This window comes from Tiliqua scincoides, chromosome 1 (genome assembly GCF_035046505.1).
Source record: "Tiliqua scincoides isolate rTilSci1 chromosome 1, rTilSci1.hap2, whole genome shotgun sequence".
In the NCBI taxonomy this organism is placed as follows: domain Eukaryota; kingdom Metazoa; phylum Chordata; class Lepidosauria; order Squamata; family Scincidae; genus Tiliqua; species Tiliqua scincoides.
The window spans coordinates 281,968,666-281,986,829 of record NC_089821.1 but is presented as its reverse complement, the minus strand read 5'-3'; the positions used below and the strand labels follow the sequence as shown (position 1 = coordinate 281,986,829).

The 18,164-nt window shown below is 49.7% G+C and overlaps 1 protein-coding gene across 2 annotated transcripts in view; it reads right to left on the bottom strand.

The window, feature by feature from the left end:
* Positions 1 to 3,785: 3,785 nt before the first annotated feature.
* Positions 3,786 to 18,164, bottom strand: part of MAPRE3 (microtubule associated protein RP/EB family member 3) — a 48,088-nt gene continuing 33,709 nt past the window's right edge. Inside the window, exons 2-7 of one of the 2 annotated variants that reach the window (XM_066612017.1) lie at positions 12,619 to 12,746; positions 12,259 to 12,404; positions 8,453 to 8,654; positions 7,332 to 7,483; positions 5,037 to 5,189; positions 3,786 to 4,896 (exon numbers count right to left, since the gene is read on the bottom strand). In XM_066612017.1, coding sequence (XP_066468114.1) covers positions 4,828 to 4,896; positions 5,037 to 5,189; positions 7,332 to 7,483; positions 8,453 to 8,654; positions 12,259 to 12,404; positions 12,619 to 12,739 — 843 coding nt within the window. In that variant the 5' untranslated portion in view covers positions 12,740 to 12,746 and the 3' untranslated portion in view covers positions 3,786 to 4,827. The remainder of the gene's footprint in view (positions 4,897 to 5,036; positions 5,190 to 7,331; positions 7,484 to 8,452; positions 8,655 to 12,258; positions 12,405 to 12,618; positions 12,747 to 18,164) is intronic. The other variant, XM_066612018.1, reaches the window with a different exon arrangement.

Here is an 18,164-nt window from a genome sequence, read left to right as displayed (position 1 = left end):
TATCCACACTTACCTGGGAGTAAGCCCCATGGACTCTAATGAGACTTCTGAGTAGGCATGCCTAGGATTGGCCTAGCTTTGGGCCAGGCCTCTGGTGGCCTGTGTGTGGCTCACTTCTGCCCTCTCAGCTGCTGGGGCTGCACCATGGCCTTGTGCCTTCTATTTCACATCTTTGCATTTCTGATCCCTGCTTCAAGCCCTCGCCCTGTGAGGGTAGGTGGGCTATAAACACAGGGAATAATGAAGTGAAGCTAAATAAACCTTCTTCCAGTTCCTGTTGGAGGCAACACTGCTGCCCTCACTTCCAGGGGGTTTGATTGGGGATCAAAAAACAAGTTTTGCAACAAGGAACTCACAATGGCCCAATAGGACTTTGTAGGTGATCCGTAAGCCACTGATAAGCCCATCAGCAATGCACGTACAAGCATCTGGTAGCATCTTTGGCAGTAGCTGTGTGTTTGGGGCCCTACTCCTATCCAGTTTTCCAGTGCTGGTGCAGCTGTGCTAAGGTGGCATGCAACTGGTGGGCAGACACAAAGGCCTCCTCAAGCGAGGTGCTCCTTACTGCAGCACCAGTGCTGGAAAGTTGGATAGGACTGGACCCTAACATCGTGGCTGTGTATTTGGGGAGGGGGGTATAACCTTGTAATCTGTATTTTGTAATTACTGGACATCATTGTGTAAATCAATAAATAGCATAGCTCCTCAAGAGCACAGTAGGAACCTTCTGAATTATTATTCCTTATTAGAGAGGGAAGTAGCTTTGTTCTGCAGCAAAAACTTCAACTTTTTGGTTGAAGTTGAGGTGTCGGAATGAATGACTAAAAATACCAGGGCAGTATGGGGTTCATTTTACAGTATTTTCACAATGCAGTGTTGTTGTCAGAACGGATTACCATTGTAAAGTGGATCAATCAAATGCACAAGTTCCATTAGACTAAATCTTCTGGCACCCGTTTGGACCAATAACATTACAGGAGGGAGTCCAGACCACATGTCCCACACCAAAACACAAGTGCCATTGGTCTCAATAGGAAATATCATCCACTGAAGGTCCTGGCTGCCCTGCTCCCTCAGGGCCTTAGCCTCAAATACCACCACCCCTCAACCAGAAATAATTGCGGTGATGTCATCACATCACCACAATTACATCTGGTGTTATTGTGCTGCTCTGACAGCCTATCCCCTCCCTTTTTAGCTAGCCATTGCCTTTCTGACAATCACCATGTCAGGGGGTCTGAATTTTGCCCCTTGGGCAGTTCTAATTTGATTCTGCTACATGGGATGCAGAAGCAGCATGGGCAAGGAGGCTGTGTGTGCCTCTCCAGCAAAGAGACTGTCATAAAGAGATTCAGCACTGACTCACAGGGTTCTGCCAGCCAGGTGTCCTGAGGAAGCTGACAAATAGGAAAACAGCTCTTCCTAGTCCTTTGGGACTTTGTTGGCACAGACTGTTCTCATGCACTCAAGACTTTCATGGTTATTTAAATACTGCTTTCTGAACAGTTCTAGTGTTTTTGTAACATTGTTGCTGTTACTGAGGAGAGAAAAGTGTGTGTTAGACAAACTGGTCCACAGCAACAGACCTTCCCCTGATGCAGCACTGTTATTCAGATACTGAGAGGCTCACCACCCCCTTCTCCATTACTTTGTCTGAATTCCTTTAAAAGCTGTTCAAAGCAGGGGCTGTGATGGTCAATTGTGAAGAGGAGGAATTTCTTTTTTCTCCCCTGCATCTACTGGCAATCAAGCATTTAGTGACACCCAATCGCTAGTGAGAGAGCAGAGAGAAAGCCAATGCCTTTCACAGTATCCTCTTCACATCAATCAGAGTTGTATAGGTTTCTTCCCCCCAGCCTGTTTTTTTTTCCAAAATTGCCCCAAACTCTTCATTTCCTTGCTTGGGACCTCCTGATAAGAAGAATCAGTTTTTTCCCTAGCCTTTCTCTCAAAGTTAACTGACTGGACCAATATTCTCCTTCACCCACACAACCCTTGTATCAATGCATGATCAACTATGTTTCAACCTCTAGTGTACTTCACTCAGGGCACATAACAGTTCCACCTTCAGCAGCATCTGCCACCATAAATCAGCCAGCCTCCATGTTGGGGGAGCAGTTCCTAAATCTTTGCCACAGTCAATGCCAACATCAGGGATGCAGTGCAAATATACCCAAGTGGTGTCCTTTGGCATTTGGCTCTTACCTGTCTCATTATCGCTCTGTAACAGACAGGGGTTAGCCTAAGAAACAAAGTCAGGTTCTTCTACAACCCAAAGCAACAGTTGGGCCATGTTGACACCACAAGAGACAAGCCGGTTCTCTTTGGGAATCCCTTCAGAAATGCCACCTCAGCTTGAAAGAACCTGACAGGATGGAAGAACATCAGCAGAGAGATTCACCTTGTTCCACTACTCCACTCCATTGGGATCCAGCAGTGGCTCAGGTTCTTTGGCTAGCAAATGTTGTCCCGTGATCTCACCACCCTTCTACTCCTCCCCATCAGCAGCAGCAAATAAGTGTCCCTGCAGCTGCTGCCTCCTGTTCTCACTGCATTTCCAAAGGGAGTGAACATGTGAAGGAGAGGACAGGGGCCTGCAGCATCTTCCAGGAAGGACTGTGGCTGAGAAGGGCTGCAGGGAGGATCCTCTTCTGTATGCAGAAGATCTCTACAGGTTCAATCTCTGACAGCATCTCCAGTTAGGGCACTAGGGCACAAAAAATTGATGCTGCCAAACAGGGTGGACAGTACCAAGCTAGGTGGTCCCATCATGGTTCGATTTCCTATGAGGTGCTCTATGTAAGAACATCAAAAGAGCCCTACTGGATCAGGCCGAGGGCCTATCTAGTCCAGCTTCCGGTATTTCCCAGTGGCCCACCTGATGCTTCTGGGAGTTCAAGCCCTACCATTCTCTTCCCATTCTCCTGTTTTTCAAATCTCAGGAGGGTGAGAGAAGGAAAGAGCAGTGGTAGTTGACCAGCCTGATGATGGTACCACCAATGGCCTATCCCCTCCTGCTAACCTGTCATCCAAGGATACCACTCAGTCCATATCATAGAACAAGGGTGGCCAAACCCTGGCCCAGGGGCCATTTACAGCCCTTGATCTGACCCATGGGGAGCCCCCAGTCTCCAATGAGCTTCTGGCCCTCTGGAGACTTGCTGAAGCCCGCAGTGCTCCAACACAACTTGCTCTCAGTGTGAGGGTGACTGTTCAACCTCTCATGTGAGCTGTGGGACAAGGACTCCTTCCACTGCTTGCTGTTTCATGACTGTGCTGCAGCAGCAGCAGCAGCAAAGAAAAGAATGGCCTTGCTTCGTGCAAGGCCTTTTATATGCCTTGAGCTATTGCAAGACCTTCATTCGTTCATATAAGTTCAATCTCTAATATATTCGTTGATGTAAATTTATGTAAATTTATTCAAATTGGAAATTTAAATTGATTCTTTTTTTCCTGGCCTCCGATACATGCTCAGAGAGATGATGTTGCCCTCCTGCCAAAACGTTTGGACATTCCTGTCATAGATGGAAACAACCGTCTTTATAACATCTGTTGGCAGCCAAACAGTCAGCCCCCTCTCCCTTTCTCTATGAAGGGCAGGGATCTTCATTCTGTGTGCCTCCCCCTCCCACCCACACTCAGCACAACAACCCAACAAGGAAGACTTGGCACCCTCCTTGAGCTCTGCACATGAGCCTTTTGGGGTGAAGCCACACTTGCATTTGTTCACAAAGTTGCAAGAGTGAAAGAGACAGAGCTCGGTGGTGTACAACCACCAGGACAAGTTTTGAACCACAGAAGTTTATTTTAAATAAAATGCAACACAGATGCAGGCTTTGCACACCAGTGTCTGTGATCCAACAGGCAATGCATACAGGGAATGGGTCAAGGCTGAGCCTGTGTGGCAATCTTGTCAGAACAGCATGAACTAAACCTCGGTGGGGCCAGAACCAGGGATGGGGGTAGAGGCCTGGCCCTCTGCAGTGGGCCCCAAGTGCAATGGGTGGAACTCAAAGAAAAAATGAGTTTCTGGGAGGGGAAGCTTCCACACACCAAAGAGCAAGATTGCCACATCCTCCCTGCAAAAGCCCCAATGAGAACAAGCCACCATCTGTTAAATTCTCCTTTTCTTCTCCCTTAAGCCCACTCGATATGTCAGATACAGCAGCTGGAAAAGCCACACTCTCATAGCAGCAGCAGCAGCAGCAGCATTAAAATCCCTCCCCCATAAATAAATATTCCAAGTTCAACCCCTTCCCCCGCATCTTCCTGCTGAGTGAGCTTCCAGTGCTGGCCTCAACCTCCTCCAGGCTCCCAAACTCTCTGAAGCCAGGAAGGGAGGCTGGAGCATGAACACGACAGGAAAAGTGCTAGTGAAATCCAGTACGGAAAAATATACAAAGAGTTTGTCTCTCAATATAATACAAGGGGCTGGGAGCATTTGCACCCATGACCACTGAAAATCAATAAATAAGGACAATGGGGGTGGGATGGACAGGATGGGATGAGGAGAGGAAGGCGCCTGGGGCACCCAGCCAGGCATCCTGCCCCACCACAGGCCTATGTACAGCGCTGACCTCCTCTCTCTGTGGATGCCTATTTACTGGGTAATTGTGGGCTGCCCATGGGATCTGTGGAACATACAGAAACCACCATGGGCCTCTCATGTTGGTAGAAACCTGTTATAATGTGGGACTGTGCAGGACAAGGCTGTACAATGCAAAACCTTGAATGTCCATGGTCAGTGAGGAGCGTGGGGCGGTCTGTCATGGCGGAACAGCGAGCGAGTGAGTGAGCGAGCAAGCGAGTGTGCATACGGGCACACTGCTAGTATTCGTCCTGGTCCTCTGGATGCTGTTCACCCAGCTCTTCATCCTCTGGGGGGGCAAAGCCTTCCTGCAAGAGCATAGGGACAAGCAGTGAGACTCAATGGCAGTCCAGGTTCCTAGCACCCCAAGGACACACCAGCCATACAATTCTTGTCATGTCCTCTAGGCTGCCTCCCCCCTCCTCTGATGGACACACCCTGCACGGACCTCTGTGGCATAGAGAATGCTGATGATGCCTGAAATGATGGGGCTGTTCTCACTCTCGTGCTCCTGGCAGATCAGCTCAATATCCCGCAGCTTGCTGAAGTAGAAGTCGCGCTCCTTCTCCAGGCCATCCACTGTCAGCTTCAGGTCCATCAACTGCCCCAATGGAGGGAGACAACCGGCAGGGAAAGCAGGTTAGCCACTGCTGAGGGGACAGTCCTGGCCCTCCTCCTGCCCACCACACTCATAGCAGGTCAGCCCCAGCAGCCCTGCCCCTGCTCATCGCTGCTCCAGCTTAGCTGGCTGCACGAAGGGAGTCATTTTCTCACATGGCTGTGCAGAGAGCATTTGGCAGCCTTAGTGAGGGAGCAAAGCCACTCTCTCTCCCTTGTCCACCCACAAGAGCATGAGGCAGGGTCAGACAGACACTCTGTTTTAAGAAGTCCACCCCTTCAACCTATCAAGTGGACCCTGGTGAATACTGTCACAGACCTCCTGCAACACACCCCATCCACACCCACCAGCAGGAGCTAAGCCAGAACTTCCCTAAACACATTTTCCCTTCCCAGGCCCCTCTTTTTAATCTGCCCAGTAGGAGTCAAGTACCAAATGCCTGGGTATTGTGCAGCTCAGTCTTGGTCCTGATTCTGAGTTGTCTACAGTGGCAAGTGCAGGAGGCAGAGACTTTTTGTTCAGGAGGGAGGGAGGGAGGGAAGCTGTCAGGGCAACCCTATGCATATTTACTCACATGTGAAGCCTCACTGTGTTCAAAGGGTTTTTACTCTCAATTAAGTGTGTGCAGAACTGGACCCTGAGCTGTGAAAGTGTTCTCACTGGTGGTAGGAAGGAGAGGCATGGAGGGGGAGGGGCTATGAAACCAGTGGAGGAGGGAGGCTGAAAAGCTCTGCAGCCCATGCAGGCAATAGCAGCAGGATCTGAAGAACAGAGGGCCTTGCAGCCGAAGACTCTGTGCCTGTCTACCGATCACCCCCCCCCCCCAACACACATGCAGAGCCAGGGCTAATGGAAAGAGGGAGGCTACTGGGGACTGGCTTGTTAAATGTCGCAGTGCTCAAAAGGGCTGACTTCCAGATTCAATCAGCACAAGTTTAATATTGCAGTCTGAGATGGGTCCATAGAGTAGCCAACAGGTCCCTTTTGGAGCTCTTTCAAGCTTCAGTGATGGCAAGAACCCTTTCCAGTACAATCCTATGCTGGTATAACAGACAGCTGAAATGGGCAAGTGAGATGATGACTAGCTTTGGGTTTGTCCTTGCATGCCACACCCAAGAGTTGTGAGGGAAGTTTCCCCCTTTAGTGCAACAGCCAAGGCCAGGCTGGGTAGGAGAATTCATGCCCATAATCCATGGCGAATTCACAACTGTTGTTTGCCCGTGGTCAACACAGATTCCCCCCATATGGCACGCCTGCACCCAACTCTCACTTTCCTTATGAGCAAACAAAGCAGAATGACTGTCACAGGTGATCAGCCAGGGCAGAGGAAGGCTTGTGCCACGACAGCCAATGAACAGAGACAGTGGTCTCACACAGGCAGTTCTCATGCCTGGAGGTCTGTGAGCAGAGAGGAGGCTGCATTCCTGGGCTGCAGAGATCATTGCATGGACAATTCTGGACCATAAGAAACTCGCGGTGTTTCTTGGAAACTATTCTTTATATAAGCAGACCTTTCTTGGCATCTACTGTATATTTCATACATTTTAATGGCTCTGCAAAAACTTCTTCAAGGAGTGACAAAAACTGGCAGCCCACCTCAGGCCCTGGTAGCATGTTCCACTTCCCCTCCCTTCCTGCAACCCTTGGGCTCATCTATGGGACCAATTTGCCTGAATTGTATGTGGAACTGAGGATAGTGAAAGAGGAGTTCAGTTGATGTTTGCATGTTTGTAAAGTTACAGTGGAAACAGCCCCACTCAAGACTCTTTGCGAGAATGTCCTCAATGCTTCTGTCTGTTTCTGGAGAAGGCAGTGGAGGGAAGCAGGTTAGGGACAGCTACAGCCAGGCAGTTTCTGGCTCACCTTTCACTTGATATGCACTGTAAGTGAACCAGACCAAGGGAAGTGGAGGGAGGGAGTTGTGTGCATTTTTCTAAGTTCAGTCACTCCAAGCAAAAAGCAAGCAGGGCAGTCTCTCCCCAGCTTTGATTCTAGATGACTGGCTGCTGATCAGGACATTTTTCTGAGTGTTAGCAAACCGTGCATCATTTTGTTCCAATTAGTTTGAGATAAAACTAAAACGACTGGTCTACATCAGCCAAAAGCACTACCCTTTCCCCATACCTGCTGGTTGAGCTCCAGGATCTGGACATCTGCTTCACTGCCTCCATTCCGGGCTGAAGGAGGGTTTTTCCGTACAATATTGCTTGGAGCGACATTCAGTCGAGCTGGATTCTGCAAATTCTTGGCACCTGTCGGGGAGGTTCTCTGAGGTACTTTATGAAGAAGTCAGAGACAGAAAGAAACATGTTATTTTGGGCCCTCTTGTCAGTTAGACACCCACACTACAAGCTAAGCTCTGGCAGGATCACGTCCAGGAGACAAGGGGGGTAGAGAAGAGATGGGGAAACTCTACCTGCCTGTCTCTGCAGCTGGAACCCCAGGGCTGGCTGCCAATAAGTAAGGTGCAGAGAGGAAGGGGGCTGGCCAAAATTCAGGTGCTGTTCTGCTTCTACCTTACCAGAGAGAGAGACTGATTTCTGGCTCTGGGCTTGCTTCCCACTTGCTGAGATTCAAGGATGACCCTTTTCTATGTCAGATCTGCCCATATCACCAAAACAGAGACCCCTTCTTCACATCAATCACCACCAGCAACAGGAAGCTACATGCAGGGAAAGAAGCCATAGCCCATGCCATTCCTCTCCAACAGCCTGTCCCAAAAGGTGCCCTTGCCCAGCAAAGCCAGCCTGCCTGCCCAGCTGAGGAGGAGCACACAAAAGGTAAGAGGAAGTTTTCAAAACCTTCCTGCAGCTCCACCCCAGTGCCAAGTACCCCTATTCTCTATGGAGCAGGTGCATGACCTGCAAGGCACCCTGCAAATATTAGGTCACCATCTCCTTCCCTTGAAACAAGAAGACTGAACTTTTCCATCCTGAGCCACATCTACACGCACAAGAGAGGAGCTGTTCCAGCAGGCCACACAGCCAGTCCCCACCCACTTCAGCGCACCTGCCTGCTAGGATGTGTGATTCCTTCAGGAAGAAGGACAAAATGTCCCTGCCACTCACTCTTGCTTCTCACCAAGATGACTGGCTTGGTATGGTGCACCTCAAAAATCCTGTGTCCCCAACCACTGGAACCAGGCTATTCTCCCCTCCCCCCAGAGCTGCCAAGCTGGATGTCAGGGAGCCGAGGTCAGGTTAGACACAGGATCCTGGAGTGCCAGCTGTCTCTAGCAACATTACCTGCAGTGCCAATGGGTTTCTTGGGTTTGCTGAAGATCTGATCACCTGGGTTTGGAGCGGGTGCCACATCCTGGCCTTGCCTTGCCAGCAGGGGGTTGTACTCCTTCCCATCATAGTTGGCGTCAAAGAATTTCTTAAACCACTGAATGAATTCAAAGTTGTCCTGGAACTTCCCCTTCACCAACCTCTCCACTGGGATAATCTGCAGCGACACAAGGCCAGAACAGGAAGGGAAGAGTCAGAGAAGCTGGTTAGCAGGCTTCTGGCTGCTCAGGTCCCCTCAGCGGCACCAGTATTCATGGCCAAATTCCACCCCCCCATGCCTACTTAGTGTATGTTCAACAGGATATAACAGGGTGCCCAAACCCCAGCCCGGGGGCCACTTGCGGCCTTCGGGGACTCCCAATCCAGCCCACAGGGAGCTCCCAGTCTCCAATGAGCCTCTGGCTCTCCAGAGACTTCCTAGAGCCCATGCTGGCCTGAAGCAACTACTTCAGCCTGTGGGCAACTTGCAGAGATTTGCAGCTCAACTCACGTGAGCTGTGGGACAAGTGCTCCCTCCACTGCTTGCTGTTTCACGTCTGTGATGCAACAGCGGGAGCGAAAGTATGGCCGGCGTTACTTTGTGCAAGGCCTTTTATAGGCCTTGAGCTATTGCAAGACCTACATTCATTCATACGTTCCATCTCTAATACAGTATATTCATTTGTGTGAGTTTATGTAAATTTATTCAAATTTGAAATGTAAATTAATTCTTTTTTTTCTAGTACCGACTCTCTAGTAGTATCAGAGAGATGATGTGGCCCTCCTGCCAAAAAGTTTGGACACCCCTGGGCTATAACATGGAGACTGTGGGAACAAGCTCTGGGCACACAGTAGGCTGAAACAGCTGACATAAGAACTGAAGAAATGATACTGTGAGATTTGAAAACTGGGAGGTTGCCTTAAAATATGCATTTATTGATGTATAATACAGGGATTCTGCAAATAACAGCACCTCAAGCCATCACTGTAGGAACTATTGAGACATGCCTCCTACTTGCATTGTCCATTCTGCTTGCTGAACCCCTTCCCCCATCTTTCCCTTTTTTGCTCTCGTGTCCTTGACTGTGAAGCCACCTCAGAACTGTTTGTCATCTAAGGATTGTCTCGCAGAGGCATGCTCTGGTAGCACTGATTCACATGGGAGTTGCTGTTGAGCAATTTTTTCAGGGCCTTGCAATAATGCCAGGGATAAATCCTGAAGGGGGTCAGGGCATAAGACATTAGGAAACTGAGGCAGGGTTGGTGATTGGGGGATTGCTCCTGGACAAGAGTAGTCAATTAGTGTCTGAAAACCAAGAGAAGGCGGAGTTGCTCAACTCCTACTTTGCATCCATCTTCTCTCAGAAGGAGGATTGTGCAAATGTGGGTGCTAAGTCCTTGGCTGATGGGGGGATATGCTTACATCCCCGAAGAGGTAATGCAAACCTGGACAGCACAGGACTGCAGCTTAGGATTGACAGGGAACTAGTTAAAAACCACTTGCTTGGCCTACATGTATTCAAGTCATTTGGACCAGATGAACTGCATCCTAGAGTACCAAAGGAACTTGTGGAGGTACTTGCAGAGCCTCTGTCAATTATCTCTGAAAAATCTTGGAGGACTGGGGAGGTGCCACTAGACTAGAAGCGGGTGAATGTGGTCCCAATCTTTAAAAGGGGAAAAAAAGAAGACCTGGGAAATTACAGACCTGTCTGTCAGTCTGACTTCAGTACCAGGGAAGATATTAGAACAAATCATAAAACACGCAGTTTGCACACATCTAGACAACAACTCAGCGATCAATAGAACCCAACATGGATTTGTCAAATATAAATCTTGCCAGACAAATCTCATCTCCTTTTTTGATCAGGTTACTAGCTTACTGGACTGTGGGAATGCGGTAGATGTACTGATCTTGACTTCAGTAAAGCATTTGACAAGGTACCACATGACATCCTAATCAGCAAGTTGGTAAAATATGTGTTCAATGATATAATCGTTAGATGGATTTGCAACTGGTTGGATGGCCATACACAGAGGGTGTTTGTCAATGGCTCCATGTCAGCCTGGAGGGTGATTTCAAGTGGGGTACCCCAGGGCTCTGTCTTGGGACTGGTTCTCTTTAATATCTTCATCAATGGATGAGGGGATACAAGGGAGCCTCATCAAATTTGCAGATGACACCAAACTGGGAGGAGTAGCAAACACAATAGAAGACAGTAGAAGCCTTCAGGAAGACCTAGACAAAATTGAATGCTGGGCTGAAAAGAATAAGATGAAGTTCAACAGGGAAAAATGCAAAGTTCTGCACTTGGGCAAAAACAACCAAAGATGCAGGTATAAAATGGGAGATACGTGGCTTGGCAGCACTACATGCGAGCGGGATCTTGGAGTTGCAGTGGATCACAGGATGAACATCAGTCAGCAGTGTGATGCGGCTGCAAAGAAGGCAAATGCAATCTTAGCCTGCATTGACAGAGCCGTAGCCTCCAAGTCACGAGAAGTTGTGGTCCCGCTTTACTCTGCACTGGTTAGACCTCACCTGGAGTTTGTGTCCAATTCTGGGCACCCCACTTTAAGAAAGATGCAGCCAAACTGCAGCAGGTTGATAGGAGAGCGACAAGGATGATCAGGGGGCTGGAGGACAAGCCCTACGAAGGAAAGGTTGAGGGAACTTGGCATGTTCAGCCTGGAGAAGAGAAGGCTGAGAAGGGATATGATAGCTGTCTTCAAATACTTAAAGGGCTGTCATATGGAAGAAGGGAATAATTTATTCTCAGCTGTCTCTGAAAGTAGAACTAGAACAAATGGGTGCAATTGCAAGAGAGGAGATTTTGATTAGATATCAGGAAAAAATTTCTGGTGGTCAGGGTGGTTCGGCAGTGGAACAGATTGCCAAGAGAGGAGGTGGACTCTCCCTCACTAGAGATATTCAAGCAGAGGCTCGACATGCACCTGCTGGAGATGCTCTAAGAGGATTTCCTGCCTAAGGTTGGACTAGATGACCTATTACGTCCCTTCCTAATTGATTCTATGATTGTGGCCAAAGGCTTCTCAGAAGCTCTTGGGAGCCATTGGGTGGGTGGGGGGCAACAACTGGACGCTGGGCTGGATGAAGTTTCAGTCTGATCCAGCAGCTGGGTTCGTCTTAGATGTTGAAAAGGGCCTGGCTGAAACTTCTGAAAGTCTTAACCCATGTAAAAACCCATTAGGTGTCCAAGTGCCCAGGTCACAAAAGGAACAAAAGGAATTACTCTTGCTAATTGGATAAGAGGTACTTTTTCAAGTGGGTGCTCCTCTTTCACTTAGCAGGGGGATAGTAACTGGCCCTCCTCACCCCAGCAGCGTCTTCTAGTGGCTGTCTGCTGGTGTTGCATCTTTTTAGACTGTGAGCCCTTTTGGGACAGGGAGCCATTAGTTGTTTGTTTGATTTTCTCTGTAAACCGCTTTGTGAACTTTTGTTGAAAAGCGGTATATAAATACTGTTAATTATAACAACAACAACAACTACAACAGCTGTGGAATGGCTGCCTTATGCCTCTGTGTGCTGTTGCTTGAGGCTACTGCAGGAGGTCCTCTGACACCCAGATTACAAGTAAAGGGACACACTTGTCCTCCTGGACAGTGAGGCTTTTTGTGTCAGATTTCATCAGGAGGGACTTCCAGAAGGGTGTACAGAGGCTTCTAGCTGCAATGCCACCACCTGCCAAGGGAAGGCAGAAGCACCAGCTGTGCGAGGAGGGGTTCACCTCAATGACAACATCTGCCCAGCAGGGACCCACCTTGTCTACACCCATCTTCTTGAAGGCAGCTTGCAGCACCTTGAAGTTGTGGATATACTCATGCTCCAGCTTGGCCTGGAACTTCACCTTCCTCAGGTGGATGCATCCAGGGAACAGCATGTCCATGAACTGGCAATAGGCAGCACCTACAAAAGTTTGCGGGGAAGAAGGTGCACAGTTGCCAGTGTTGACTTCCCCCACAGCCTAGTCAGCAACCTCCCCCCTCATCTGTCTGGGGAATCCTCTTCCCTTTGGCCCTGCAGCTGCTTCATGGCACATCCCTGGCTGAATAAGGCCTTGTCAACCTCTGCTGCGGCAGCCAAAACACTGGCCACACCTTTCCTGCCCCCTCCCCTGTACCTGAACACAGCTGCTCGATCTTGGTGTAGTTGAGCTGCAGGGAGTCATTGACCCAGGCTAGCATATCATGGCGACTCAGGTTCTCGATAGTCACAGATGTGGAGTACACATTGACGGCCATGCCCCCACTGCAGGAGGAAGAGAGACATAGAATATTAACAGACTTGAAGAGGAGGAGCAAAAAGACCAAGGTCCAATCCCTGCCTCAAAGGGCAGACAGTCCAAGTCAGACCTTTGGTCCCTCTAGCCCAGAACTGCCTCCTCTAATTGGCAGTGACTCCAAGGACCAGGCAGAGAGGGGTGAGAGAGCTCTTTCTCAGTACCAGAGGTCCTATTTAGTTGGCGCTGTTGCCAGAGCTTGAACCTGGAACCTTCTGCACGGAAAGGATGGGCTGTGCTATTGAGCAAGCCAAATGTAAAATTACAAGCCAGAAGACTCCCTAGCACTACTACTGATATGTCATGGATCCAATGAACCCCACGTGTTGGCAAAACATCAACAGGGCTCACTTCCATGTCATGCCACAGCCTGACCTTGGTGGCAATTTCTGCTGTCCCAGAGAAAGGAGGAGGAGAAAGGAGCTCAAGACAGATCCAGTAGAGTCATTGTAAGATGCACAAGATCCATAAAGCCAGAACAAAGGGAGCAAGAAGGGGCATGAGATGGTGTTGCTCCCCCACCCAGAAGCAGGCCTTTGTGAGCACATCCCACACGTCTCTCCAGGATGCCCACCCCAGAACCCACCCTGGGACCAGAGGCCCAGTTGCTGCCAGGGTCTGCGGTTCATCCAGGCAACCTTCTCTTGCTCCTATCAACATCTTTAAAGTGGCAAGTATGAAACAACAGCAGGTACAAGCCTTTGTCACACTGGACACCAGCTGGAGAATTCAGTGGATGAAAACCTGAGTGCAGAGGTGCAAGGGGAGTACAGGACCCTAGACAGGGGGTAGCCAAGTTTCCACTGCAGGTTCTGGAGCCCTCGGGCCTGGTCAAGACTGCTCATCACACTCACACCCAGCCACTGCACCAAAGGGTAGTCTGGTACTCTGCCTTTTTAAAAGGAAGCTGCCAGCATGGCCTGATGCTTCTTGTCTGCAAGTCTTCAGCATGCCACCAGAAGGCTCTCAGGAGTACCACACCAGTTGCTCTGCCCTAAGGATCTTGCAACAAAACCAGAGTGGGGACAAGTGGGTGAGAAGGGATGGTACAAATGTCCTTTGGTACCACAGTATGGGTGTGACTGAGCTGCCCTGCCATGCCAGCTAAGTATTGGCCACCCTTAAGCTACAGCCAACGCAGGAGGAGAGAGACCCCCTCACCCCAGCTGCAAGCCACCCTCTTCCCCTGCTAGCACAAAGTCCTGTCCATTGACCTGGACAGAGGTTCCGGCCAGCCCCACCCCCACCCGCCATGCAGTTCAAGGGGGGTGGGCAGGAAAGGGTAGGAGCAGACTCTCCAGCATGTCACAAAGCCTCCACCTTCACAGCCAATCAGGAAGCCATACTCCAACACCTGATCACTAGAGATATAACCTGGGTCTCTAGACATGCAGGAGAATGAGGCTGTAGAAGGGACTGCACCACTTTTGACTGCAGGTGAGGGGTACCACTTAGAATGCTTACTCATATAGCAGTGGATGTGGTCTTCCCTCCCCTAAATCAGTAGTTTCAATGTCTGTGGCACCCAATTCAGCAACCCACTCAGGATGTCTTAACCTGCCTCGATATCTGCTGGTCACATACTGGATTGGATGTTTATGATTGAACAAGTGAAGGGTGATTTGGGTGTAGAGGAGATTAAGATCACCCTTTTGTCACAAACAGCTTACTGCCTGGTGCAGGTGAGGCTTAACTGTAGCTCCTGACCTCTGCAGGGGTGGGGGACTTATCAGAAAGATTCACCCTCAGAGGTTTATGGAAATGGCTGGATTCCTGGGGGACTTTCCTGTCCCTCAGGTCGGTGACTCCACTGTAGCCCTGGCTGATCTGGAATGAGGCCAGGCCCACTGATGCAACTGTACTGAAGCACCACCTGCCAGTTGACATCCTGTAGGCACAACAAAGCTGTGTAAGTGAGCTGAGCAGTGATAGAGAAAGACTCACAACCCATCCAACACTGGCAGGTCCATTTCCTGGACTACTCTATGGTGATGGAAGAAAGCTGGCTGCACCTGCAGAAAAGCAGAACTTTCCCAGGTGGTGTGGGGTCTTTTACACCTTGACCCACAGGAAGGAATGAGGATATCTTGGAGGCCTGTCATGACCACTTTGCTAGAAGCCACCGATAACATGGATCACAGCCAGTGACACGGCCTTGGTACTGAAAGATCTCTCTGCACCTCCCTGTCCAGTGTACAGCCCAGAGATTTGGAGAGGACCCCTTCAAGCACGAGATGGTCCGTGTGCTTGCTAGACACTTGCCCATCCTGGCTGGCGAGCTCTGTCTGGCCAAGTAGGGCAGGAAGGTGAGGTCTTCCTGCCTCAAGGTGGTGGATGTCTGCCCTCTCTGGATCCCTTCCATGTTGTGTAATTATTGGCCAACAGGTGCTGGAACAGGTTGTGGTGACCCAACCTCAGGAATTCCCAGGTAAGATTTCAGTTCAGCTTCCTAATCCAATGGAAAGGGATGTTCCCAGGAGACTAGCCCAGGAGGGCAGCCATCTTACTCTGGCCGTGCAAAATAAAGACTGTTCTTGAGTTCAGAACACGGCTCCCCCCCCCCAATAAGGGCACTTTGTTTAATGGCTGGTAAGCAGCTTAAGGGCAGCCAGACCCCTTCCTAGCAGCCCATCGACTCTTTCCTAATCTCCCTGCAAAACAAGAGATTGAGCAATCAGACACAACACTGGGGGAGGACTTTCCCAGGGATTATCATTTTTTCTCACTTTGGGAGGCTCTTCTCCTTGTTTTCCCAAACTCCACCTCCTGTTCAGAGGCCCTTCACCAGGCCATGGAGGGGAAGAAAAAGGACAGATGCCTGCCTAGAAGTCCACCAGGTGGCCAGCAAGCACATGGACTCAGCCCCTCCTCTTTCTTCACCCCCATAAAAGCTGGTCCTCTTCATGGTTTTTCAAGGCTGTGGCGAGGAAAGCCACAGGGCATCCCCCAAAGCACCCATATGGCAGTCTACCTCCTACAGAGAACAAATGTAGGCTGGAACAAGTTACTATGGGACACCTCCGATGGGTACAATCCTGCTTCAGCTGCAACCTGGAACAATGGGACACATTGCCAGCCCAGCAACACAGCCAGGTTAAGAGACCCAAGCACCTTGTAGACTGCAGCTGACCACAAAAATCAGAACTTGATGCAGCCTCTTTGAGCACAGCAGCAGGCAGGCTGTCCTTGCCCAAATGTCTCCAACAAAAGAAAACTCAGCATCGGCAGAGGGGACTTTGGATGAATGGATCAGACAGCGTCATCAATGAACATGGTGTTCTGCGTAGTAGGGAGACAGACCCCTGCTCTGAGGGGCTTAAACTCAAGACAAGGGAAACAACAGAGGAAGGGGAGGGAAATGGAACCATTTCAGCTACATGTAACTCAGCTAGTCACAGTGGAGAAAGATGATTCTGAAAGGCAGAATACTAGACATGCTTATGCAGTAGACAATCCCATTTCATTCAAGGAAACCAACTCCCAGGTCACTGTTTAGGAATGCAGTCTAGAGCGCTGTACAAAGACACTGTGGAAAAGGTAACTGAAGCAAGAATTTGAAGAAAGCAAAGAAGAAGGCACTGGCAGAAGTCTTGGGAAGGAGTTCCAGGCACACTGAGCTGCAGGAGAGCACAGGCAGGAGACCTCTGGAAGGCTGAGCAAGGTAGAGGAGTGAAGACCTGCCTTCACCACTGCTGAATGCTTGGTTGACCCTCTCCTTGAGCTATGTAGCCCCAATGCCCCCATGAACTGGAAGGGGTCTTGTCTCTTTCCCCTCCACAGTTTGCCACAGAACGTTTTACAATGTTTCATTTCTACTATTTTAAGGCTAGAAACCACCTGGTGATTTTGGTGCCAAGAAATTTGAAAGGAAGAGTCCAACTGTTCTGAAGACCAAAGTCCCTCCTCCTTTTTGCCTTCTCCCCTCACCTATCTAATGGGCCAAACAGGAAGCAGGAGATATGCTAGTCCTTCTGTGAAGCCCCATCCAGTCTGCATCATCTGCAACAGTCGCCAAGGAGGCACTTTCCAAAACTCTCAATACGAACAAGGGGCTCCTGTGACAAACACATGGACGAACAGGCCTTGCTGAGGGAGAATCAGCATGGCTTCTGTAAGGGTAAGTCTTGCCTCACTAACCTTATAGAATGCTTTGAAAAGGTCAACAGGCATGTGGATGCGGGAGAACCTGTAGACATTATATATCTGGACTTTCAGAAGGCGTTCGACACGGTCCCTCACCAAAGGCTATCTGAAAAAACTCCACAGTCAGGGAATTAGAGGACAGGTCCTCTCATGGATTGAGAACTGTTTGAAGACCAGGAAACAGAGAGTGGGTGTCAATGGGCAATTTTCACAATGGAGAGAGGTGAAAAGCGGTGTGCCCCAAGGATCTGTCCTGGGACCGGTGCTTTTCAACCTCTTCATAAATGACCTGGAGACAGGGTTGAGCAGTGAGGTGGCTAAGTTTGCAGACGACACCAAACTTTTCCGAGTGGTGAAGACCAGAAGTTATTGTGAGGAGCTTCCACTTGTTGAGGTCCATCCCTAAGGCCTTCAGATCCCTCTTGCAGATGTCCTTGTATCGCAGCTGTGGTCTACCTGTAGGGCGCTTTCCTTGCATGAGTTCTCCATAGAGGAGATCCTTTGGGATCCAGCCATCATCCATTCTCACGACATGACCAAGCCAACGCAGGCGTCTCTGTTTCAGCAGTGCATACGTGCTAGGGATTCCAGCACATTCCAGGACTGTGTTGTTTGGAACTTTGTCCTGCCAGGTGATGCCGAGGATGCGTCGGAGGCAGCGCATGTGGAAAGCGTTCAGTTTCCTCTCCTGTTGTGAGCAAAGAGTCCATGACTCGCTGCAGTACAGAAGTGTACGCAGGACGCAAGCTCTGTAGACCTGGATCTTGGTATGTTCCGTCAGCTTCTTGTTGGACCAGACTCTTTGTGAGGCTGGAAAACGTGGTAGCTGCTTTACCGATGCGTTTGTTTAGCTCGGTATCGAGAGAAAGAGTGTCGGAGATCGTTGAGCCAAGGTACACAAAGTCATGGACAACCTCCAGTTCATGCGCAGAGATTGTAATGCAGGGAGGTGAGTCCACATCCTGAACCATGACCTGTGTTTTCTTCAGGCTGATTGTCAGTCCAAAATCTTGGCAGGCCTTGCTAAAACGATCCATGAGCTGCTGGAGATCTTTGGCAGAGTGGGTAGTGACAGTTGCATCATCGGCAAAGAGGAAGTTACGCAGACTTCAGCTGGACTTTGGATTTTGCTCTCAGTCTGGAGAGGTTGAAGAGCTTTCCGTCTGATCTGGTCCGGAGATAGATGCCTTCTGTTGCAGTTCCAAAGGCATGCTTCAGCAGGACAGCGAAGAAAATCCCAAACA